The sequence below is a fragment of the Cotesia glomerata genome, linkage group LG6 (assembly GCF_020080835.1).
Source record: "Cotesia glomerata isolate CgM1 linkage group LG6, MPM_Cglom_v2.3, whole genome shotgun sequence".
Lineage (NCBI taxonomy): Eukaryota > Metazoa > Arthropoda > Insecta > Hymenoptera > Braconidae > Cotesia > Cotesia glomerata.
The window spans coordinates 9,349,428-9,375,173 of NC_058163.1; the positions used below are offsets into that span (position 1 = coordinate 9,349,428).

At 29.8% G+C, this 25,746-nt stretch overlaps 2 protein-coding genes across 11 annotated transcripts; both read right to left on the reverse strand.

Moving 5' to 3' along the window:
* Positions 1–2,159: 2,159 nt before the first annotated feature.
* Positions 2,160–18,968, reverse strand: LOC123267013 (protein-methionine sulfoxide oxidase mical3b). 9 transcript variants are annotated; one of them, XM_044731483.1, is made up of 18 exons: positions 18,359–18,967; positions 15,877–16,247; positions 14,192–15,706; positions 13,949–14,071; positions 13,641–13,874; positions 13,046–13,285; positions 12,608–12,746; positions 12,197–12,522; positions 11,790–12,113; positions 11,512–11,723; positions 11,021–11,202; positions 10,734–10,858; positions 4,933–8,412; positions 4,816–4,842; positions 4,451–4,589; positions 3,943–4,365; positions 3,737–3,851; positions 2,160–2,853 (listed from the first exon to the last, which is right to left on the reverse strand). In XM_044731483.1, the coding sequence occupies exons 2-18, from the start codon at positions 16,171–16,173 to the stop codon at positions 2,757–2,759; spliced, it is 7,998 nt and encodes a 2,665-aa protein (XP_044587418.1). In that variant the 5' UTR covers positions 16,174–16,247; positions 18,359–18,967; the 3' UTR covers positions 2,160–2,756. The 9 variants fall into 9 exon arrangements, with proteins under 9 accessions (XP_044587418.1, XP_044587420.1, XP_044587414.1 ...); XM_044731481.1 differs by lacking the exon at positions 2,160–2,853 and having other exon boundaries at positions 3,322–3,851; positions 18,359–18,540; positions 18,687–18,968; XM_044731479.1 differs by lacking the exon at positions 2,160–2,853 and having other exon boundaries at positions 3,321–3,851; positions 15,877–16,260; positions 18,359–18,968.
* Positions 18,969–19,256: 288 nt separating this feature from the next.
* Positions 19,257–24,728, reverse strand: LOC123267020 (filament-like plant protein 2). Of its 2 annotated transcripts, none has more exons than XM_044731499.1 (6): positions 24,519–24,728; positions 23,177–24,447; positions 22,939–23,047; positions 21,487–21,819; positions 21,047–21,279; positions 19,257–20,945 (listed from the first exon to the last, which is right to left on the reverse strand). In XM_044731499.1, exons 2-6 carry the CDS (start codon positions 23,548–23,550, stop codon positions 20,390–20,392), a joined length of 1,605 nt encoding a protein of 534 aa, XP_044587434.1. In that variant the 5' UTR covers positions 23,551–24,447; positions 24,519–24,728; the 3' UTR covers positions 19,257–20,389. The 2 variants fall into 2 exon arrangements, with proteins under 2 accessions (XP_044587434.1, XP_044587435.1); XM_044731500.1 differs by having other exon boundaries at positions 19,257–20,606; positions 20,694–20,945; positions 23,177–24,728.
* Positions 24,729–25,746: the final 1,018 nt, after the last annotated feature.

The following is a 25,746-nucleotide window of genomic DNA, read 5'->3' on the forward strand; positions in this document are numbered from 1 at the left end:
GTTATGGTAATTATTACGTGAAGCGTTCCACATTCACGTAACAGGATATTGGTAGGAAAGGATTGAGAAAGGAATGTGGAGAGGATCATTTTTATGTGAGTTTATAGAATATGCGAGAAAAAATTAATAGATAGCTCGGACTGGGATTCGAATCCAGAACCTTCCGAAGACATGTCGGCTACTCTACCATTTGACATGTCTCCATTTGTCAATTTTGTATGAGAAAATGTTTTTATAATTGAATTTAAACGAAAAAAGGGGTGTTGTCATAATTACAGACATGAAATTTTAATATTATTGTATTTTTTATTTATCTATTCTGGTATATATGATGAGAAATTACACTAAAAAAATTATATGTAACTTGTATGTACCGCCGTCAGTTGATTTTTGATACTTCAGTGAGTCTTGATGTTTTAGAACAATATACGCAATGGATTAAGATAAATCCTATGTTGAATAAGTTTTCGTTCATCCTTATAATGATTCATAATGCTGGTTATTATCGAACTCGTAATCATTTGAAAGATATCAATGAAAGTTGATAGATTTTTTAAATTATTTCATCAAAGTCGTTACTAACACTACTTTCATTTCTCTCTTGTTACTACATATTTCTATACTTCTTCTCTTTCTAGCATTGATTATTATTTATTATCTGTTATTTATCCCCTTAAACAGCGCCACGATAGAAATTGGAATTACATGGGTGAATTTAAATATTTTGATATCGACTCTCGATATTACCGTAATTTAATATATCTTCTATAATTTTCTATATATTTTTGCCCTCCGGGCGGAAAGTGGCAACTTTCGTCCCGCTGCGCTAAACTAAGTTGCCGCTTTCCGCCTTCGTCGGACAAAATAGTACACTCTCCTCGGGAAGTAAATAAGCAGCCTCATTGTTGACCTCGGCTTCGCCTCGGCCAACAATTACATGTGATCTGAGACATTTCTTACTTTACTTCCCTAGGTGTGTAATATATTTTTTTTCATCATATTCCTACAATTATATTCTTTAGACAAAATAGTATATTACACATCTAGGGAAGTAAAGTAAGAAATGTCTCAGATCACATATAATTGTTGGCCGAGGGGAAGCCGAGGTCAACAAACATGTGATCTGAGGCTTTCTTATTTACTTCCCGTGGAGTGTATACTATTTTTTTGCTCGACGAAGGCAGAAAGAGGCAACTTCGTTTAGCGCAGCGGGCCGAAAGTTGACGCTTTCTGCCCGTCGAGCAAAAAAAAAGTTTATAAAACTATAGTTAAAATAAATCGACAATTATTAATAAAAATACTGCCAGAAAAGAAAAATATGTAAGGTAAAAACCCCAATAGATGATCACGTACCAGTATATGATCACTCCATGTATTTGTATACCTATATTTGTGAATATAGATATACAAATACATAGAGTGATCATATACTGATACGTGATCATCTATTGGGGCTTTTACCTTATACTTATTTAATACAATTTTTTTTTTGAATCGTTAGATCTTTTTTACTCTTCCTTTTAATAGTAAAAAAGAATGAAGGCGTGAACTTTTGAATTTTTCAAATTTTTTTTTAACTTATTAGTAAAAATATTACTTTTTTGTAAGTATATTCGGATGTTACTAAAAATAATAAATACTAATTTGAAAAATACAATCTTAGTTTTCACCGTACAAACTTATCTTAAAATTTTAATGGAAAATTTACATCACAACTTGAATTTTTGGCCTCGATTAAACTTTGTACGATGTTGAGTTTAATTCTGATATTTTCAATCAATAACTTCCTACTTTTGAAAAATTATTAATTTTCAACACGGGAAGTTGAAAAAATAGGTTTTATCAATAAATTTCATTTTTCTTTATTAAGTAAAAAACTTTTATATTTTAAGAATTTTTAATACATACTTACATATGAATTTAAAAATTATGATCTTCGCGAGGATCAACTTAATAATTATTGTTATTAAGAACAATCAATTTCATGTATTTACATAACTATACAAACTAAATTTGTAAATTCATGAAAGATAACAATACATTTTTATCGGTAATTTTAACGCTTTTTTAAAATGATTGTTAATTATTATTAATATTATGAAATTTCGACAAAATTTTGGCCTTACATGAGCGTTAAATTAAATAATGATTCTTTGTTCTTTAATAATTACATCAAATTAATTCCAGTTGTATTCTAATACATTTTCTTGAAATAGATAAAGCTCGTTTTTTTTTTGCAAGTTCAATTCCAGGTTTAGGCACATTTTTTCCTGGTTTTAATGGCAATGATTTCTAAAGCCATGCATTTTAATTATAAAATTGTGATAAATTGTGTTAATTTTTGCATTGTAAAGACTATTTTACTATAACTTTCAAAATTCAATTGTGAATACGTTAGTGATTATAATTTTCTCACTGTTAATAATTATCTGATTTTTTTTTTCGTGTTTCAAGTAAAAATATAATAATTATTTATCAGTAAATAAACGAATAATATTTAGTTATTAGTTTATTTATATTATAAGTTAATAAAAAATATTATCAATTTACGTACTTAAATATTGAATTTAAATAAAAAATTCCGATGATTTACTTACATTTTATAATTAAAAAAAAAAACGAAAAGATTAATGTAATTCTCCACGTTTACAATTTTCTTATTAACGATTCGAGATTTCACATAATTACTTTATATATAATTTAAAAATATAATTATTAATCTTAAATTCGTATTTAAAAACATCACAATCAATCTTCTAAATTAAATATTTGGAATCATCCTTCTCAATTGGTGTTAAAGTTAAGCCTTTAGCTAACATTTGAGCCTCGAGATCTTTTTCTTCATTTTTATATCTGAAAAAAATTTTTTTAATACAATTAAATAAATATATAATAAAACATTAATTATTATCAGAAATATTTAATACTAAATTTATTTATAAAATTTCAGTTTTTAAATTAAAAAAATTTAGTAATTAATAATTTACAAAATCCATAAAATAACCATTCTTCAAGCATAAAAATTTCATTAAACAAAAATACAAACAATTTAATGTTTTAATATTGGTATTAATACGATTATTTATACAAATTTGCTATCACCATTCCCTCAATTTGTTCATAATAATTACAATCAAAAGTCTCATAAACGAATTTTCTTCTTAAATAAAATTTTTTTGTGTAACAAAAACAACAAGAACATGCATCGAAACAATTGAAAAATGAAAATGCTCCGATATTTGATGGATAATTTGTCATTATTTTGAAAAAATCAATACTACTAATTACATAACAATAAAATATTTCACTTAAAAAATCAGTCGAATAAGAAAATTTTAAATCAATTACAAACAACAAAATGTTTTTGTATTCATTATTTGTTATGATTTTTAGCAAACACTGCATGCACTGATGAAGAATTTCTTTTTTTACAAATAAAGAGTAACAAAATGCAATCTTGCAGAAAATATGATAAAACCATGCACGATAAAATCATGACCAACAAGCAATCACATTAGATTAGTGTAAAACAATTTTAAAAATTCATTAGAAATAGCGGGGTAAAAAAATTTCTACTGTATAGAAAAAAATTAAAAAAATGATGATGGTTATTAAAATGATTATTGGTAAATGGAGAGTTGAAATAGTTTTATGAGTGTTAATGGATTGTTTAGAATTCGTAGAAATGCTTGTACAACAATGTGCAATGAATGTTGGACACGAGAGTCTACGCCACCTTTGTCGTTCCTCCTCGAGTAATGCTACCAATGAATCTCGTTTAGCTGCAATTTCTAGCATTTCTGTTAATATTTCTCCTTCCTTTTTTACGTCAGCGGATGTCTTTTTATCATCTAAAATATAAATTATTATTAAAATATTAAGCTGAACATTAAAAAAAAAAATAAATAAATAAATAAAACAACAAAAAGTAATTATACAAACCATCGTCAGCTAATCTTTCTCGTAATTCTTGTTGCAATCTATCATGACGATCCTCTAATTGGACTTCTTCAGCTCGGACCAAAAGTTCTTTCTCGTAACGGCGTAGTTCAGTACGTTCTCGCATTAAATCAAACCATTCGCCTAATAAATCAGTTTCTTCGCGACCAGAAGAATCTCCTTCACCTCGAAGTGCTTTTTCGACACTAACTCCTCTGCTTTCTAAATCACGCTGCTTCACTTCTGTTTCTTCGAGTTTACGTTGAATTTCTTGTGCTATTCTTAATCTCTTCGACTGAGCTTGACGGACCAATTTTTTAGTGTTTTTTAATTTACGTGATATACTATTACACGATCCATCCAAGTTTGCAGTTTTTTGTAATTGTGAATGTGTCATTTTTGAATCTTCCTCAGATAAGCTGTCATCTGTTAACCAAAATAATTATTAGGTGTTATTTTGTAATTATTTACAGTTTGCTCTTAAAAAATAAAAAAAAAAAAAAAAGCATACCCGAAACATGTACTGTCACATCTGGATAATTAATTGGAGGTGGTGGTACAGGTGGAACAGATACCATGAAGTTTTCAATTAAAATTGATTCGCAAACACTTTTAGGTCTTTCATCAAATTTACGATCCAATTTATCGAGCTAAAAAATTATTAAATTTTACTGATTAAACTGTCACAAAAATTTTTTTTACATTTTGCACTCATCAAAACAATACAAACATAAAAAATTTAAAACAATAAACTACTGTAAAATAAAAAGTATAATATTACAAATAAATAGACAAAAAATTTAATCAGTTGAAATTCCACAACAATAAAAAAAACTAAAATTTTAGTATAAAAATGATTAATTTTTGATTGCTTACATCGGACCCTTCTGAGTACCATTTTAACTGAAACATGTTAAAAATTCGATAAAACATGTTTCAGGAATATCATTAGTATCAATTATAAATAAATACTTGATTAAATTTTTTTCTTACCTTCCCTCTTTCTTTCAATTTAGTTGTTAATCTAGAGAATCCTAAACCCTTGTCTTTTGGACTTGTTGGCGATGAAGCTGTTTCTTTTTTTTTGAAAAAGTCTGACACGGCTTGAATTATGCTTCTTCTTCTTTCTGGATCTTTAGTTTTCTTTTTACTGCGCTTAATAGCAGTGTCCAATGACAATTTTTCTTCAGGATCTTTATTGTAAGCTAGCTCACTCATTGACTTAGCATTAGTAGCTGTAAAATCTATTTTTTTGGTTAATACTTTCATATTATCTGTACTTTTACTTGGTTGTAATGAAGATTCAGATTTTTGAAAAGTAAAACTGTAAGCTCTAGTTTTCAAATTAGAAACATCTTCATTTTCACATTTTCGTCTATCTTCCATTGACAATTGTCTTCGTGTTATTTTTAATCGTAATTGTTTTATTCTATCTTCAGGACTTAGACCCAAATCTTCATCACTTTTTAATCTTGCTCTTTCTCGTGCTTCTTGTTTAGCTTTTTCAGCAGTTCTTCTTGCTTCTTCATGCTTTGTTCTGGGTGGCGCTACTGGTGTTTTGAAATTTTCATTATTAACTTGACTAAAAATTTTGTCCCTGTTACTTTCACCAGAATAATTATTTGTCATCGATTTTTTTCTATAAGCATCGTCATCAGAAATTTCTTGATAAATTTTACCATCAAATCTTTTTTCGTTAGTTGATGAAATTTCAAGAGATTTTTTGGCTTCAGCAAATGTTGTATGTGTTGGAGTACTTGTTTTAGACGGAATAATAGACATATTGCTTAATGATTTATCAGATTCACTGAGGGGTGGTTTTGGTGAATATAATTGCATACTTGAATTGAATGATATATTTCTAGCAGCTCTTTTAGCTTTTTTTTCAGCTGATTTTTGTTTATGAGCTTCTATTTTATCCATCAATAAATCCTGAATAAGATTTTTTTGTTTAGAACGTTCTCGAGTTATTTCTTCAAGCTTTCGCGATGTCGCCGGTGAATTATAACATAGATTTGATGTAGCCCATGGGCCTTTAACTTCTTCAGCAATTATTTCTTTTGAACACTCTTGAAGTGCATTTTTAGAATTTTTACGTTTTGATTTTCTAACATCAATTGAGTCTTTAGCATTACTAAATTCTGCAATTCTAGATTGTAAGCGTTTTACGTATTCAAGATAATCTGGATTATTTTCTTCTAATTTATAACTTTCATTATTAGCTTTTGATTGTGTTTGACTTTGAAGCACAGGATATTCAGGACTGGCTAATATTGTTGTGAGCTCACTGGTTGTTGTATCTTCTGCAGGTTCAACAACCAACAGACTATCTTCATCCATAGATTGTAGAACATCACGATTTACAGCTTCAACTATTAGCGGTTCTTTTTTCATTATTTCAACATCATTATTTCTTTGTTCTGTATTAATCGTACAATTACTTAAACGATTTCTCACGTCATCAACAGTTACTAAATTCATTTTAATAACATTGCCGTCGTATTTTTCTTCATCAGAACAAAGTTCAGGTTCAGCTTCTGCTTTAGCAATTGGAGCATCAGCAAACGGTGAACAAGAGTTTTTAGAATTTGAAGAAGAAATACCAGTTACATTTACAAATTCAACATAACCACGATTTTTTATTAGTGGTATATTTGTAGCATCTCGTAAACTATCTAATAAGGACTCATTGTCAGTATCCATGTAATCAATATCTTCTCCATCAGCCAATAATTTTGATGTATCATTTGTTGGCATTTCTGTGCGATCAGGACAACTAAAAATGCCTTCAGATGATTCAATGTCTGTTAAATCTTCTTCTTCTTTCGCAATTCTTGCACTACCTTGCAAATTATTCCTTGAAAGTTTACCTCTGGAACTACCATCGAATTCAGCATCTTTTAAATCAGCAATAACGAATCCTTCACCATCTCGTGCCCATTCTGAAAATTCAGTTTCAGTTAATGCTGCAGTTGTTAAGTCGTTATCAATAGAATCGTCTTGTTTATTTGAAATAATTGAAGCCAAAGACGTTGGACTACTACAATTACTTATACTTGAGCAAACTTCTTTCAAATCTATTTGTTTAAAATTATTGTTGACGGTTTCTATATCATATACTGAATTTTTATTATCATTATTTGATGAACGTGACCATACGTTTATCGATCTCGATGGTTCAACACTATTTACTCTTTCTTCATTTATTTCATCTCTAACGTTCATAACACATTCAATAGAATCAGGTTCAAATGTCATTCCTGTATCTTCATCTTTATACTTATCTTCTTTATCGTCAATTAATAAATTTTCAGGTGTATCGCGAACTTGTGAGCGAGATGATACCTTTCTATGAGTTTTTTCATCTTTTTGTTCTTTAGTATTATCAACATTGAGATCACTTTTAGAATTTGATGAAAGAGAATCACTATCCATTTCAGAATCATCAGTACTATTATCATCTTCTTTGTTTATTGATATTTTATTCCAGTTCACTTGAATAACATCCGCAGATATCTCAGGTAGGTTAATTTTTGATTCTTTGTTACTTTCAATTTCTTGATTTTCATAAATCTTTTCTTTATGAACTTCTTCAACCGATTCACTAACTTTTTCTGCCATTTTAAATTCGTTTACCCCTTTTTCTTCTTTAACTTCGTTTTCAACAATATTAACTTGTTTTGACGATTCAGTACAAGTTGTATTCGGATCTATTTTAGCTTTCATAACATTTGTTTCTTTTATCAAATCTGGTAAAGGAATTCTCGTATAATTTTGACGGTCTTTAGATTTATCTATTTCTGGTAGCTTAACAGTTTTTAATGGAGATCTGGTTAATAATTCAGTTAATGAAATAGGAGATAATGGAATATTAGAAGTAGATCTCAATTTATTAGTGCCTTGTAAAAATGCTTGCATAGTAGGACTAGGCTCAGGAGCAGGATTTAACAATTTTTGATGTTGTGAAATTGTATCGGTAAAGTTTCGTAACTTGGTATCAACATTTGACGTTGATCCAGATTTCATAACAGTACCACCTAATACTGTTCCACCTAATAGATATCTTTTCTTCAATTCTAGTGATAATTTAGAGGCAATTCCTTCAGTTGAGTGAGTACGATTTAATAAGTAATCACCTTTACGGGGGTTTACTAAAGGCACTGCATTTATATTAACTGGCCGTAAAGAATTATTTGTTTTAATAATACTCGTTTTATTTGTAGAACCAGTATCATTTTTTTCATCTGGCTTTACTTTTCCATTTACTGGTGATATTATTTTACTTTTTACTTGTACTTTCTTTGGTTCTATATACTGACCACGTGTTTTACGTACAAAACAATCATTAATAGTTATCTCAGGAAGTTCATTTTGCGTTGGAGTAGTACCGTCGTGCTCGAATTCTGAATCGGTCGAAATTTCAGTTGCTGAATTTTCTCGACGATTTTCACTTGAATCTTCATCTGATGCAACCTGTGAAAATATATAATTTATATATTAGTAAAAAAAAAATTTGTTGTTACTTTGAAAACAAAAAATGAATAAGTTTATCCAAACAAAAATTTGTGTTAATGTTGACTAATTATGGAGTTAAAATTGATTATAAGGCGTTTGAAAACATTAAGAGTTGAATCAAATTCTGATAACGATAAACAGTGAGATATTAATTATTTAGATAAATTTAAAAAAAAAAAAAAAAACAAATTCTTTTTAGTTTAAAATCAAATACAACCAATAGATTAGATTTTTTACGGCTGTGGTAAGTAACAAATTTATACAAATTAAAAAAAAAAGTTTAGTAAATAAATTTTTAAGCACTTTGGGAGGCGCATAACAATTAAATACTCATAAACATATTTTATAAATTTTCGTTTATGGTTAATTCTGTTAATTAGCACAAAAAAATAAGAAAAAACACACCATTCTCATACAAATATAGTTTTTCGATTGTTACCTTTGTATGTCTTGTCATTTGTTCCTATAGGTTTGAAATTATGTTTACCACTAGCCATCATAATTTAATATTTTTATATTTATATAATATTATTATTCTTTATTAAACAATATCTCACAAGTAATCGTTATAAGAAAATGATCATTTTGATAAAAATATACATGCACATTAGACTATTACAGAAAAATTCATAAGTAATATATTCAGCTTTTTTATCTTCATAAACTGAATTCAAAATTAATAATTATCACGATATAATACATTTATCTTTTTTGTTATTACTCATTTCATGTTCTCTATACGATTGTTTTTTGTTGGCTTTATTCAATTTTAAGGAAGAAATTTCTGTTTTGCCAGATCCACCAGAATCATTTTTACGAACTAAAGTTAATTTTGAAGTTACATTATTTTTTTCATCGTTTATTATCGAGAGACCCTTATCATCAACTAATTTACTTTTTAATTCCCTAGAAATATGTTTACGTTCTGGTATTTTTGGTGTTTGATTTGTTGCATTTTCATCGTCAGTTGAAATTATTTTTTTTGGTACTTCAATTTCTTTTGCAGTTACAGATACTTTTTTAATAAGCTCATCGGACAATTTTTCATCATTTGTTTTTCCTGTTTTAGCTAAATTATTCAATTGTATATTTGACTCGGAGATTTCATCAGACAATACGACAGGAGAAACTGAAATTACGTCAGACAAGATGGATTGATTAGTAAAAAAATCTACACTATCAATATCATTAATAGAGTTAGATAAATTAGAATTTAAAGCTTCATTTTTTATTTTGTTTTCGTTAAAATTACTTTTAAAATATTTCTCTAAATCTTTTGAATTAATTTTGCTTGACACGTGTGACTTTATATCAATTTCAACAGTTGGTTCAATTTGAACGTTTTTTGTTGTTTGATTATTTAATTGTTCATCTTTCATAGCATCAAAGTACTGATTCATTTTCGAACGCGCCGTTTCTCGAGATAAAGGTCTTAATGGAGTTAAATTAATATTTTTCTTATCTCTTCTTAATTTTATTTCTTGTTTTAAAATATTAAAGGAGTCCAATGTCGTTTGTTTTTCAGGAGTATTTTTTTTTAAATTATCTGTCATATTGTCTGTTGAATAATTGTATTTTTTGTTAATATCAGTCATTTTGTTGTCACGTAGATCAGTCAACTGTTCACAAGTTACAAGTTCATTTCGTGCTTCAAGAAAATCATCATTGGCATCAGTAAAACTATCATCAAATGATTGATTGGTAACTGAAGCAAATTGTTTTTCGGCAAGACCCGGTGAAGAAGCAACTAAATCAGGTAGATTGCTTTTATTTTCTCCAACAGTACAATTGTCACCGATAATTACCGAAACTTGAGGAGATTCTTTTTTATAATTTATATTATCCTCACGATAGAAAGTAAGGTCATTTAGGCTATATTTCCGCTTGCATTTATCGATATATAAATTGAAATCATCAGATTTATCATCACGAATTTGGATTTTTAAACTTAAAGCACTACCTCTACCATTGCTACAATCTTTACTACGACTACTAACACTACTACTACGAGCATTATTAGCAATGCTGGTATTTTTATCCGTGCACAACGTTACAGGAATCAATTGACTCGTTTCATCAAATATTAGTGAATTAATTCCTATACCTTCATGTTTATTGGACGGATTACAATCTAATACCTTTTCTATAGTTGTTTCACTGGGCTCTTTATTATCTAAATCTACTTTGTTACCCATTATTGCTTCTACGAAAAGTTTGTCACTGGCCGCGGTTGAGTTTTCGGATAATGGAGATAAAGTGTCCTTTGATGATTTTTTCACCTCTGTTTCTGAGCCAGTCTCCGTGTCGGACTCCCGCAGCGGCATCTTCAGCCACACCTCCTGCTTCCTCAGCTCTCTCGCACGCGCGTCTTCTTCGTCTTCGGTTGCTGTGCCAGTTTCTTCGTCTAGACGCAAATTTTAACAAGGTCTGAAGTCGTCTACATCAGGATTACGGATTTGTCTGAATATATTTACATAATTTACGCTAGCACTACTGCTTTCAGACTTTTTTTTTTTTTTTCGTTTTTTTTTCCTCTTTCCTATTTTTTTTCCATAAATGTACTTACCTTCGCTTGTGTATTCATCACTAGAGTCCTCGTACTCATTACTACCAGTATCAGAGTTTCCAGTTGTCGTGTGCGGATGAGAGTACCTTAGTGTCCAATTTTTCGCGAGTTCGATTGTACCTTCGGTTGTTAGCGGTTGATCAATAGCTTCTTCGTAGATTTCGTTTTCTTCATCAGAGTCACTAATAATAAAAAATATAAAATAATTATTATACTCATACTACTTCCTCTTTAAGATATTTTAGATGTGTCTAAATTTTTTCCATAAGTTACTAACAAGAAAAAAAAAATATAACCTGTTATATATTAGGAAGGGAGCACTGAATTAATGATGAAAAAAAAAAATTTTTTTCACAACCATTTTTAGTTAAAGGCCTCAAATTAAATTAATTATGGACATTAAAGTGTTCATTTTATCAAAATAAGTTTTTCAGTCGAGTAACATTGTTAAGGCGTGTAAAATATTTGCAAATATAAATAGCTACACGTACCTCATATCTGAAATATCATCACTAGATCCCATTTCTGCCGCAGAAGCACCAAAATTTCTATCCGTCCACTCATCTTCATCCATTTGGCTGTGAGCTTCTTCAGCATCTGACATTTCTGCCAAATTTTCAAATTCTATTCTCTCAGGTGTTTGACCACGGTCGAGAAGATCTAAGCCAGCTACTCCATCCAGTGGTGGTTTTAATGTATGCATCTAAAAAATGAATCATAGAATTATATTATTTTTTTTTTTTCATATACATTCAAAATTTTTATATACCTTGTCTGTTAATTTTTTCTTTTCTGACGTTGCTGGTATATTTTCTTTATTGAGTAAAGGAAGTTTCTTCTTTTCTATCCTTGTTTTTATTGTACCTGATAATCCAAAATGTTGAGTACAATAAAACCGACCACCATTTTTATCTCTGTCGAACGTATGATTTCCAATACGCAGAGAAGTTGAACAATATTCACAACGGAAACAACCCCGATGAAAAAATTTGCCTTCCGCAGTTAATCTTTCCATAAGATATACTCTTTTATCACAAAAATGGCACATTTCTGAACCTCCTTGTGTTGGTAAAATAATTGCGGCTTTAGAGTTCTAAAATAATATATAAGCAATATTAATAATAATAATATTATATGTTAATGTATTTATTTTGTTTCTGAAATAACACTACTTACTGATCTTTGAACTTTTGGTTCAGAGTCTTGATTTTTATTAGCAAATTGCTCTGCCATTGCAGATACTTTATTGTGCCCCAAAATATTACCCTCTTTAATTTTTCGATCGATACATTTTAATGTATTATCAATTTCAGCATATTTATGTTCTGGATCATTTGGATCACGCCCTTTCTTTTCCATTTTTATTTGACGAGCAAGAAATTGTTCACGACTCCATTTTGGTACTCGTTCTACTTTATCTTGTCGAATTCCTTTACCAAGTTTATTTTCTTCAATTTTTTTTTCTATTTCTTTTACATTCCAATCGGTTTTTTCAATTTTACCTAAGAAAATTCAAATTGAAAAAAATTATTTAACAAATTTATTTCAAGAAAAATATAATATATATAAAATAAATATAAATATTACCAATAGCACGTAAAAGATCCCGAGGTTTTTTCTCTGAAGATGTGGTTCCTCGAAGTTTATCTTCTATATCTTTTATTCTACCAGAGAAGTCATCATCCATGCCGCCTTTGTGCTGTAAAAGCATTTTTGGCTCTCTATCCTATAAATTTGAAAATAAAAGAAAAAAATTATTTTACGTTTTACTGATGTGATTAAATCATACTCAGCTCTTACAAACAGTCGCATTAGTCATTAGATTAATCAACTCGTATTAATATTTATCAGCAGTCGAATAAAATCAAAAATTTTTTTTAAATTAGAAAAAAAAACGGGACACACAATCGTTAGATGTTGCATTGTTTTATAAAAAATATAAAATGCCTTTCTTATAACTGTGTGAAATAGATTAATAAAGCCTTATTGACACATTTTCACACCTAACTCCTAAACAAATCTTACTGGGTAAAGTATTTTCTGCTCTAACTCTTTGACCCGATCCTTGAAGTCGGGTGCTGTTTGCCGATATAAAAATATCGAGTAATCTTCAAAGGGTTCCTCTTTATCGCGTTTCGCGTTAGCTTGTAACATCTGTAAGCTCTTATAAAACTGCTGGGTTGCCATTTTTCTTAAAAATTGTCTTCTTCTCATTCGTTCATTCCGATTGTTCACAATCTCTTCTAGTCTCTTTTGTCGCTCCTCCTTTTTAGTACAAATTTTAACATTACACAAAAAATAATCAACTGTTTTTGTTTTATAAATTCTGCGTTTAATTATAAATAAATAATTAATAAATTATAAAGGATAAAGATTACAATCAATTGTATAAATTAAAAATCATAAAATAATATTATTGAAAATAAATTTTTAAAAAATAAGTTTAGAATCACATCATAACCCAAATAATGAGGACAATCACAAGACTGAAAAATATTTTTTGCTTAATTGAAATGACAATCTTCTCCTGCCACACCAGCTTAATAGAATTAATCAATTTTCCTATTAACATTTTATGATACTTGTTTAATTTAAAAAAAAAAAACATCAATATACTTACGACTGTAGCTCCCATTTTTTCATTACTGCGTCGTTTTCGAGATCTTCTTCCAAGACTTCCTTCAGCTTTTTTATCCACAATTGTTTGGACATTTTCATTGTTGTGACGTGAAAAACGTGAGTGTCTTGGTCTTATTAGTGTTTCGTGTTTCGGTAAACGGTTGATTTGTAATTTTGTCCCAAGTGTTTGTCCCAATTGTTTATTATACAGTGGATTATCATCTGTATCTGGCTCCTTAGAGTGAATAAAAATGTACCATGTCGTTTATTACAAGTGTTCAGAGTAGTTACGTACATGTCAATACTTACGAGTTTTGGATGCTTTATATGAGGAATTTCACCGCGGAATGCCTCATAAATTTGTGTAAGATAGGAAAACATAACTAGTTTATCAGGGACATCGCATTGAGCCATTTCTTCACCTGTCATTATCTATATTATTCAACAAGAGATCGTTAGTAGCTTTATTAAACGATAATGGTGGGGACGTAAAATAGAACGATAAAAAAATATATATCTATATATATATCACATGCAAATTGGTTTCCTTACCGGTAAAATACCTAGTTCTTTTTCTAGTACATCATAAGCCAATTGATTATTTTTTTCAACGTCATCGGACTTGAGAGAATTAAAATCTATCAAATCCGGGCGATATCGATGAACAATAGCACATATTGCCATACCATCTTTGAACGAGGATGTCATATCCGTTATTTTAACAGTGTCGTATAAAGCCACTTGTTTCTGCAACCAATGTAAAAGCGTATCAGGATGTATTTGTGTGTCTTTACGCCTTCGTTTTTTCGGCACATCAACAGAAGATAGGACGGGTAGTGGTTTAATATTGTCTGGATCATCAGTATCAAGAAGTCCTCGTACTTGAATAGTTGAAACAGACCTGACATTGAGATTAGGATATCTGGTGTGCGGATCTAATGTGTAAGCTGCATAATCACGATTAAGATTTTCGGGAGTTGTTTGGCCAAGCAGTCTATAAATTGATTCACGCTCTGCAAGGACTTCTAATGGAGACGAAGATGCACCCCATCCTTTGATAGCCCAACCAGCATCCATAGAACTTAAAAAACCTCTTGCACAACCTGAACCTGTTGGCCAAAAAGGCTCTAATAAACTATCACCCACTAACGTCATTAATAATCTGTGCCCGTGTCTTTCCAGAACTCGACTAGCATTTTCAGCCGCATACATTGAGGTAAAATCAAACATTGCCACATCTGGTTGTCCGTAATGATTGACAGCAAATTCCATATCCATCATTTGATACTGAGTTGAAAAATCAGCTGCTTCACGAGCATAAAGCATTAATGCATCTCGGTCTACATTTTCTTTAGCTAATAATTTTGCAGTATCTGCATGATCTTGAAGAATAACTCCTTTATCAATAAGACTGTGTTTTTTTGCAGTCATAACAAAATAATGTGTATCGTCTTTATAATAAACAATATTCTCAAGATCAATTCCTGTTTCTTGATACAATTCCTTAAAAAATTTTTGATTAAAAATAAAAGCAACACCACTTATTTCTTCAACACGTGCCTCTGCTTCAGTTCGTTTATTGATAAAATTAGCAGTAATTGCTATCGCGAGTTTCCCACGAAATTCTTTTCTTTTAAAACCTTCTAATGTATTTCTCTTTCCATCAGCACCAATAAGCACATCAAATTCATACTGAGATACTGGATGATCGCTAGGTGTAGTTTTAGCTCTCCAGCCTATTTTCCCTTCATCTTGACTTTCAGGTGGTGGGATTAAAGCATCAAAACTTACTCCTTCGTGGAATTCAACGCCCAAAATTAAAGATACTTTCAAAAGGATGCATTGTAATTGACGTATACTTATATGGTCTATTGATCCAGCACAAAATTTACCGAAAAATTTTTTAGCTCCTAGTGCACGTAAATCTTGAATTACAAAAGGCCAAAGATGAAGAACATTGTTTCGAGACATACGATCTCTTTTTTCTACTACTACAACTTTAGCTCCTAATAATTGGGCTTCTATTGCTGCTCTTAGGCCACATGGACCACCACCAATAATTAGAACCTATTGAAAAAAAAAAAAAAAAAATATTAATATTTCTGTAATATAAAGAAAAATATATATATATATATATATATATATATATATATATATATATATATATATATATATATATATATATATATATATATATATATATATATATATATATATACACAAAGTTATGCACTTACTCTAGAATTAGGACAAGCTTTTCCTCGATTATAGCACTTGTGATTAGCTCGTTGATCGAATTTTTTCCATAACGCTTGAGCCTTCCATGATCTCAATTTAGATTTAAACTTAGGATAAAATTGTGGAAAGGTATTAGGCCGCATATTAAGAAGATCACAAAGATGGCGAAAATGTCCTAGGATGGATTTTAATGTTGTGGCGTTACAGAAGAGATCAAAGACCTCGCTAGCCATTGCGACTTCTGGCGAGGCTACCAGTGTCTTTCTGCTTGAGTGATGACCGTGATCCTGCATCATTTTGATCTCTTATATTGTCCTTTAGACGATCGGCAGCCTGGCCACTTGATTTAATTTTTCAACGTAAGTCTTTCCTATAAAATATCACTGTATATTTAAATCAATATAATAACTCCACTTAGGTTTATTCTTTAAAATGAAAAAGACAAATATCATCATTTCATGTTACTTTAGAGTTTAATACGCGCCCCAGTTATTTAGTAGATCAGTCTTACAAACTGCCTAACAGTCTCTAAAGCACGTAAACGTGTGCAATGAATCAAGATTTTATTTTCACTATTTTTAATTTCATCTTAAGTATAAAATCTCAACATCTTTATATTTTTATCTAATATTATTTATATAATATCTATAATTGTCAACGGATAAATAATTCGATGTATACTTATACAATTGCGTTAAAAAAAAAATAAATATATATAAAAAAAAAAAAAAAAAAAAAATTAAAACGAAAGAAAAGAAAATAAATCTGTGTTAGTTGAGAAGTTTAAATGTTGGAAAGTAGCCATTGGAGTCATCTTTTAGAGTACAAAGATAAACGCAGGAATACATTGACAGAAACGTGCTGTTCTATAAATACAAAAGTCCAAGTGGGCGACCGAGATGCAGCAATCTCTCAACCCAAATTATAATGTAGACATAAATTAAAACTCAATCTCAACAGTATATGTCAGAAAAAATAAAATAATAAAAAAATATTATTGAAAGTAAATTAAATATTTAAAGAATCCAATAATGTGGAAGATAGAATCTGTATGACATTAATTGGCTTGGCAACGCGGAACTATCATTCGACTGATTGGCTCCATTGACCTCACAATGTGCTTCTCGGTACAAGAATTAAGACGTCACCAGAGACCACGAGGGACAAAACTTCTTGAAAGGCTTCTATGCAAACTTATCTTCAGTCTATTTGCGATGCAATTAATTTTTAGTTACGCAAATTCTCAAGATGATGATGATAAAAGGATAAAGTTATTTAACAACATTGATAGTCAACCTTCGCTTTTCTATCTCCAATATTTTTCTTCTTCTAATTGTTTGTGTATATTAACTATCATGACTCACTGAACCACTGACAAATATGGAATATCGAATGGGCTGACGCCGATCAACCCAACTGGTCACGTTCTAAGTGATATGAAAAACCTGCAACTATATAAATCCGATCATTCAATCAACACATGTATAGAATTGCGATTGCTTTGAGTAAGTTTGTGTATATGTATATGTTTATAATTATACTTAAAGTGGGTGATTCATTGGGATCTTGTCAAGTTTATGTTTAATGTTAAATATATAAGACGTCTGATATAAAAATACGAATAATCTAAGTTAACATTTTATCACCAATATCACACTCACATTAGAATGATTAATTCTTTTACAAAAAATATAATGGTTACAACACTACGCAAATAATAATTGCAACAAATAATTTTTTTTTCTAAAAAAAAAATAACTGAGCGTTTTATTGCGGTAGTTAGATCATGACGAAATAATACACGCAAACGGTATTTGTACGTCAACATGCAATCATCTGCAACATAGAAAGAAAAAACAAAAATAAAATATTAAAAAAAAATGATAATATTGAAAGTAGAATAAAAAAAATTACGTTTCTATTTTTATTCAGGATTACCATGGTGATGTGTGAGTTTATTGCAATAAGTTTGTTGACCGACGGCCTCGTTTAAGTGTGGTATGTAGCAAAGATAAAGTAGGAAAGATGATGATGGAAAAAAAATAATATAAGGTAGTTATTAATTCGATCGAAGTAGACAGCGATTGTCTGGATACAACGACATTAGACTCTTAATGAACCTCAACATCTTAACATGTTCTCTACGTTCATTGTCATTACAATCGTGTCTAAATTATGACTGTCACCTCAAAGAATTCAACCGGGACTTGATATAAATTGACAAGCGTAACGTAAACTGTATCAAATAAAATAGCAGTCGTACGTAATGATGATATTACTCTTCTCCAGTGGAAACATTTTTATTTTGAAAGTTTTTTAAACAAATACCTAAAAATTAAATAATAAAATAAACTATAACGTTCAAATTTATTTTAGAAACTGTTAAACACATAAACATGATTATTATTTAATTAAAAAACAGTAGTCTTATTTGTTAAGTATTTGAAAAATAAAATTTATATTAAAGGGATTATTACTCACATTTCAAGTTGGATTAATCCTTCGGGCGAGGCATCCGCGAATTCACACGCGTGATATACACTCACGATAGTCAATCTGTACTTGGCTTTCTATTTACAACATGCTCATACACAAAGAGGCAGTAATGATTCACATGATGATATGGTTTAACTTGGAGAAGAAGCAATACAACACTCACTGTTCTGATTGTCTCATTGATTACGAGACAGAGCAAGAGAAAGAGATTAAGATTTGATATATTCTTACTCAGGTGTATATGTGTATATTTATTTTTTGTGTGTTAAGAATTGCGTGAAATAAAATAAAAACCAAGAGACAGCAGACTCACCACTCATCTACTATTGCGGCTGTGGGGAGAGCTTTATCCAAGAGATGCTACTCAAAAGCAAAAAAAAAAAATTACGAGTAAATGAAGTTGACCGCAACGACTAGCTAACTTCAACTTGTACTATGTTTGTGTGAATTAAGAACTCTTATTGATGTAAACTATTCCAGAAGTTGTGAAATTAAATACTAATAAGTATAATCCAAAAGAATAAGAGCAAGTGAGTAACTTTACTTGCTCTGCTGGGGATATATTAATAGTAGAGAATTGATATGAGTAGAATGTACATAGAATTTAGAATCAGGATTCCAGATGCCAGCGCCATTGAATTTCACCTTCTAACAGAACTTTTGCTGCCATCTATTGCTGCTATGGGAATTACTAAAAAAAATCATAAAATATATTTTTAAAAGTATGACAGATAGAGACACAAATAAGGATAGGTATTCTTAAATATGTAAATGAAATAAGTAAAATTTTAATTTATGTCATATTATTTTGTTGAATGTCAGAAACAGGTGACTGTTTTGTTTTTATTACTTTAATTATTATTATAATAACAGTTTTTGATAATAACACTTAATAATTTTATTATAGTAGTACAACATTATTAATAATAATAATTATATTTCATTAAAATGATATCGACTCATCAATTTCCTTTTGATATAATAACTAAATAAAAAAAAAAATGAGTGTCAATATACTTTGAAAAAAATCGCTCTGGGATAATCCTCTTATATGATTGAGGATGACAGAGATAAGTATAATGTTCGACTAAATTTTATATGACAATTCCAAATGCTTTGACGGATGTTTGTGAATTATTAGTTTAAATATTGCTAAAAATAGTTCATTGTTGTTAATGTTATCATCATTATTATTATTATTATTTGTGCTAATTACTTTTTGGCACTCTGTAATGCGGAATAAATGACTTATTTTTCTTAAATTGATTTGTTTGAAATTGATTTTTTTACAATTATAATTAATTATAAATAAATTGTTAGCGGCACATTTTCTAATTGTTCATAGATATACAATTGAAAAATTAATTCATTATTTTTTTTACGTAGAAATTTAATAAAAAATGGTTTTATTTCGTTCAAGAAACTGCGAATTAACATAAAAATTTATGAAAATTAAACTAAATAATTGATTGATCTTTAAATTCAAATTAGTAAAACACTGTATCTACAACCAGCACATTTAGCACGCAGCTATTTAATTGTTCTACTGTGATAATATGTAATTTTTAATATCTCTAAATTTATAATATTGTAAAGTTTGAACGATATCAAATTTGTGTTAAGTACAATTATTACTCTAGCTATAATAAACAGTCTTTAAATATTTCGAAATACTGAATTTCGATAATTATTCAACAAATGTAATATCATATATTACTAGTAAAAGTTCGCGGCAAAATAATGAAATAAGCTAAAACCATTTAATAATTTTAATTTTCTTATTATCTTTTTGTTTTTCAACGATCTCATAGTTTAAAAAGTCCCACGCTTTGGCAGTAAAACTTGAGCTCAAAGACCTTGATATAATAGGTGGGATTTTTATAAGAATTGTTAATTAAGTCTATAGGATTACTAGTAAAATGTTTTACACCAAAGTTATAATTAAATGAGAATGAAAAAAATATATATATAATAAAAATATATAAATTAACCATATTCCTTTCTTGATTAATTAATTTATGGTGTTGAGTGGTCCTTGATCATCTTAGCTTTGGATTTGCGTCCAAGAAGTTTACGGAATGATGAAGTCCATTTCGAGCGAGTGAAAGTAGTACCAGACCTTTGACCCATCAATGCATCAGGTTCACTGGTAGATGATTCACTGATTTTACGACTGGCACCATCAACTTCATATGATCTGCGTGATCTGCGGTCGCCAATTTCTGATGAAAAACTGCACGAAGAAAAATCACCTTCTATTGGCGTGCTCGTCGGGGTGATTAATGATTTTACAGGTGGGGTCACTGCATTGATAACATACCCAGAGTCTGAGGAGAATGCCCGAGAAGCTGGTGGTACACCTGAGTTGGTGGAAGACAGTGAAATCTCAGCTAGAGGTGTGTCACCAAACTCCTCATCCTCAGAGCTGCTGGATGAATCTATGTAGCTGATAGCCCGTGAACTAGTCCTCAGCTCAGTAGGATGGGATGATGATGACGATGACAATTGACCCGGACGAAACCATGTTCTTAAGTCTTGAAGAGGCGTTTGAAGACACTTGAACAATTTCTTACTGTAATAAATAATAAATTTATTATATTAAATAATCTAAAAATATTAAATTATTTTTTTATAATTTTTTTTTTTTTTTTTTTTTTTTTTTAAATAACTTACTCATTACGATAATCATCAACTTCAGAAAAGGTACGCTTGGCATAAAGACATACGGAGCATCTTCTTCTTCGTTTACAAGCTGTAGCATGCAAAGCAGCGGCCCTTAAATGTCTAGCAGCGTGTCTAAGTGTCACTGCTTCCTGAGTTAGTATAGCAATTCCTTCTTCTCTTTTACGTCTTTCTTCACCCAATTCCACTTGCTCTACACGTAATTTTTCTTTTAATACGATATTCTGGAAAAATTATTATTATTAAATTTAATAACATTATTATACGTATATTAACAGACTAATTCATGATATCTACAATAAGAAAGTATATTTTAAACTTTTTGTTCTACTAACATTCTAAACTTTCAAACATTTCACATAAATTCATGACAATTCTTTCTTTAAGTTGAGGGACAAGAGAGACAGATGAAAGTTATAAACGATTTTTACCTCTCGTTCTAAAGCATCGCGTTCAGCCCGAATGACTGTTGCTTGTCTGACGATGTCTTGCCTCGCTTGTTCGAGGTTTCTTCTCGTTGCTTCGTTCTGCGTTACTTCCAACTGTAACTGCCTTAATGCAGCAGTTTGTTCACGTTCTAAGCGTTCCCGCGCTGCAATACAAGAAGCACGTTCAGCCTTGAGTCTTTCAATCTCATCATCTAATCGTAAACTTCGTTCCAAATGTAAGAACAATTCTTCTTCTTTTTCTCGCATCTGTGACTCGTGGTTTTCCAATCGTTTTTCTAATTCTTGACATGCTTCTTCCAATCTATCTTTTTCAGCCTAATAAAGATAATGAAAAAAAAAAAAAAATAATTATTAATTGAATAGTAAAGTATTAAATGAAATTAAAAATATAAGTGTGTTCAGTATGTGCATACAATAATAATACATATTAAACTTTCTATAATAAATTATTAGAGAAATTATATTAGAGGTTGAATATTTTTTTTTTTCAATTTTTTTTTATGCCCAAGACTTCCTGAAAGAACTTCAACGAACCGCAACGTGTTTTAGGGAGTGGGTTGTAAACCATATTCTCACGCATAAGCTCAACTCATTCAATACAAGTTATCCTAAGGTTCTACCCAGACGAGATAATAATTTATCAAATAAAAGAGAATTAACGAGAGTCAATTATAGTTTTCCGAGTTCTCTTCCTAGACGGAAAATAAATTAATAACGATACATAATATAGTCGTGGGCGACATTAAAGTTTAAGTATTGAGAGACCTGGTATAGTACTGTTTTAACGGCACGGCCCCAACAAGTACTCGGATTCGCTGTTGTTAGTGGTGAGGTCACCCGCTCTCACGGTCCGGTGAACGGCAAATGCGAAAGCCGTAGTTTCCTTCTACCTGAGTCTCTTATAATAATTCTCTTTTATACATAAATATATATACTTAATTATATATGTATATCTTAGTCAATTAATAATTATAAGTATCTCATAATACATAGTCATTAGCATCGGATAATAGCATGACAATTATCACAGTGTTAAATTTAATATAACTACACTATAAATAAATAAAAATAAATATATTTGTGGATGTGAAGAAATTGTAGAGAGGGAGAGGAAGTCAGTCACGCCAGGGCAAAGTAATATATTGTTCCGGCCATTATAAATGTGTGGGTAAATGTATAAAATACGTTCACAAATAGCAGGAAGAAAGCGATTCACATTTCAGACTATTCTGTAGCTATATAACTACAATTAGGTATAGGTACGAGGTAAATACCTCAGGTATAGAGAGGTTTAAACTTAAATTATTATAGATAATACATTTTGTTACTCTGAAAGGTCAAAGACTATTTAATACCATAGCTTAATCCGTACCCAAGAGTTTAGTTTTTACTTTATATATGATGCGTTTAGAGTAAATGAAATTACTTTCATACCTTAACTTCGTGGTAGCGTTCTTCAAGATAATAAACAACTCCTCGGGATTCTTCATATTTTTCAGCCAACGCAATATATTTGTCATAGTGTCTCTTGAAAAGTACAAATCTGAAATGCAAAATAATACTATGACGTTCAAGGATAAAAATAAAGATTATTTATAGAAGTTACTTCAATGTATAGAAAAAAAAAAAAAAAAACTTAGTCATAATCATGATGAAATAATTAAATGCTCACCTGTACAAGTCATTTTCTGTAACAATATCTCGGATAGAATCTTCAGGATCAACTCGATCCGCACCAAATGTCGGTGGTGGTGATGCAGCAGATCTTCTTCCATAAGAATACATTGCATCTTGAAGCAGGTCAGATGATGAAGAAGCATCTCTTAACGCGCTAGATGCAACTAAATCATCTTCTGAAGCACAAGATTGCTCGTGAAAATAAGGACTTGGAGTTCGAGTTGGAGCACCTGGCCCAGCAACTCCTAAAATATCTTCGCTTCTTGAATGTCGCATTTCTGAATTACGACAAATTACTGGATTTTTATTTCGAAAAACAACACCCCCGTTGGGTGTTGCATTTGCAATTCCAATCAATAGATCTGTCATCGTTAATTACCGTGAGAATTTTTCAGTGCTATTATTAAATCAATTTCTCACAGGATCTTCTACTTTTTCACTCAATTTCATATATTGTTTTTAGCACCATTGTAGAACACTGGTATAAAATAATATTTTACAAAATTCTATCAATACCCGTAGTAACACAATTTAATTTTACAATTTATAAATAAATTATTTACATTATCATGACACTCTTATCGCACACTTTTTATATAAATACATACATATTATTATTATTGTTATTATCGAGATATTAAAATTTGCAAAAAATAAGATTACTGGTTACAGACATCTATAAATAACTTTTTCTTATTGAATTTTTTAAATAATTCCTTTCTGTATTTGTTTTGTATTTATTGACTTGTTGTGACACTACTCGTGCGCTGTTCGCGCCTTCTATTCAGCCGGGAAAAATAGTGAATAGGTCAAAAAATAAAATCTTTTCACAATTATCACACGTAATCATCGTCAAATAATAAAAAATTATTTTTTTTTTTGAGATTAATTATTTTATAACATGAAAATGATACTTAATATCAAATAACACTCGGTGTATGAGTATTCTTATATGTATGTGTATCCTTATATCTCGTAATATAATCTTCGTAGGAATATTAGATACACTTGAATGCTTTCAATCATTTTCTACTGCACTTGTATAAAGAGTACTGCTTTGTCGTAGATCATTATAATTAATAATTATCATTTTATAAATATATAAGCTACTAATTATCTGCAACAAGTTAGATTTTAAAAATAAGTCACAAAATTATCGTCATAGTTTATGAATATCACTTTAAAATATTGACACAAATAAAAATAATACACTATGTACAATAAAAAATCACGAGCGAATCAGTGATGTGCGCCGGTTGAAATAATCTGAAATAATGGTGACCCAGTGTAATCGTTGCCGTTACTGTACTGTATATATGTACATTTCATGTACTTACTCTCTTATGTCTGTATTTTCGTATACATTCTGTTCCGTTGCACGGTGCACTGACACTGACGAATTGAATTATGGGAGAGTGGAAGGGCATCCTCACCCCCATCCTACTCTTTTCATGGGCTCTAGGTCCTTTCGATCCTCTCCGAATAGGTATACTCTCCGAATTCCAAAAACAACAACTGCCATCTGGAGGTGAATCTTTTCTTGTCCAATGATGTAATAAAAAGAAAAAAAAAATAAACAAGAAAGATAACAGACAAAAATTTAAAAATTTCGCAAACAGGTAGTGCTGCAAAAATAAATTATATTAATGGTAATCTATTACGTAAACTTCTTATCAATATATTGTAAATGTCATTGATGAATATAAATTTAAATATTACTTCTTTATTATTTGAATTGATTAACAATTTTAATGTGACCGGTTAATATCTTTAATATATATTTTTTCGTGGGATTATCCCTGATAGCAATGAGTATTTATTGTATTTATATTACAGAGGTTTAAAGAACGTGGGAAAATTTGCTTAGATAAATCGACCGGTTAAAGTTTTTGGAAAAATAGTAATTCTTTAAAATTTTTAGATTATGCAAAAATTAACTTTCATTGATTTACCTTTGGATAACATTCCTACAAAAGGTCATAGACATATTACGGAAGATTATAAATATTCTAAAGGTTTATCTAAGTAAACTTCAATTTTATTTTCTTGAATCCATTTGTTACGATTGATTTGAAAATTTTTATGAAAAATAGTATTCTGTATAGAATCTTATCTTCAGGTAAGAGATTTTTGAATCTTAATTAGTCTAATGTATACTGAGAAAAAAAATTAAAAAAAAAAAAAAGCAATGTAACAGAAGAACTCAAAATTTTTCTCACAGTAACTTTTTTGGTGAAAAAAAGGTTTCTAGATTGGGGAAAAAAGAGTTTTGGGTGAAAATTCGCAAGTTGTCTTTTTAAAATTGTTTTTTTCCACATAAGAAAGTTACTATGAGAAAAATTTTGATTTCTTCTGTTAAGAAATGTCACAGGGATTTTTATTCCCCATTTGCGTCCCTCCCTGCGCTTAAATTTGGCAACAGATCCACACTCGGTGTATCTCTCATTTTTATTATTTTGTGTTAATTTATTCATTATATCAAATTTATTATTATTTATATTTAAGAATCGTATATTATTGTAATTAGCACTTAAGTATTAACCTTATATCTATTCCAGAGGTTTA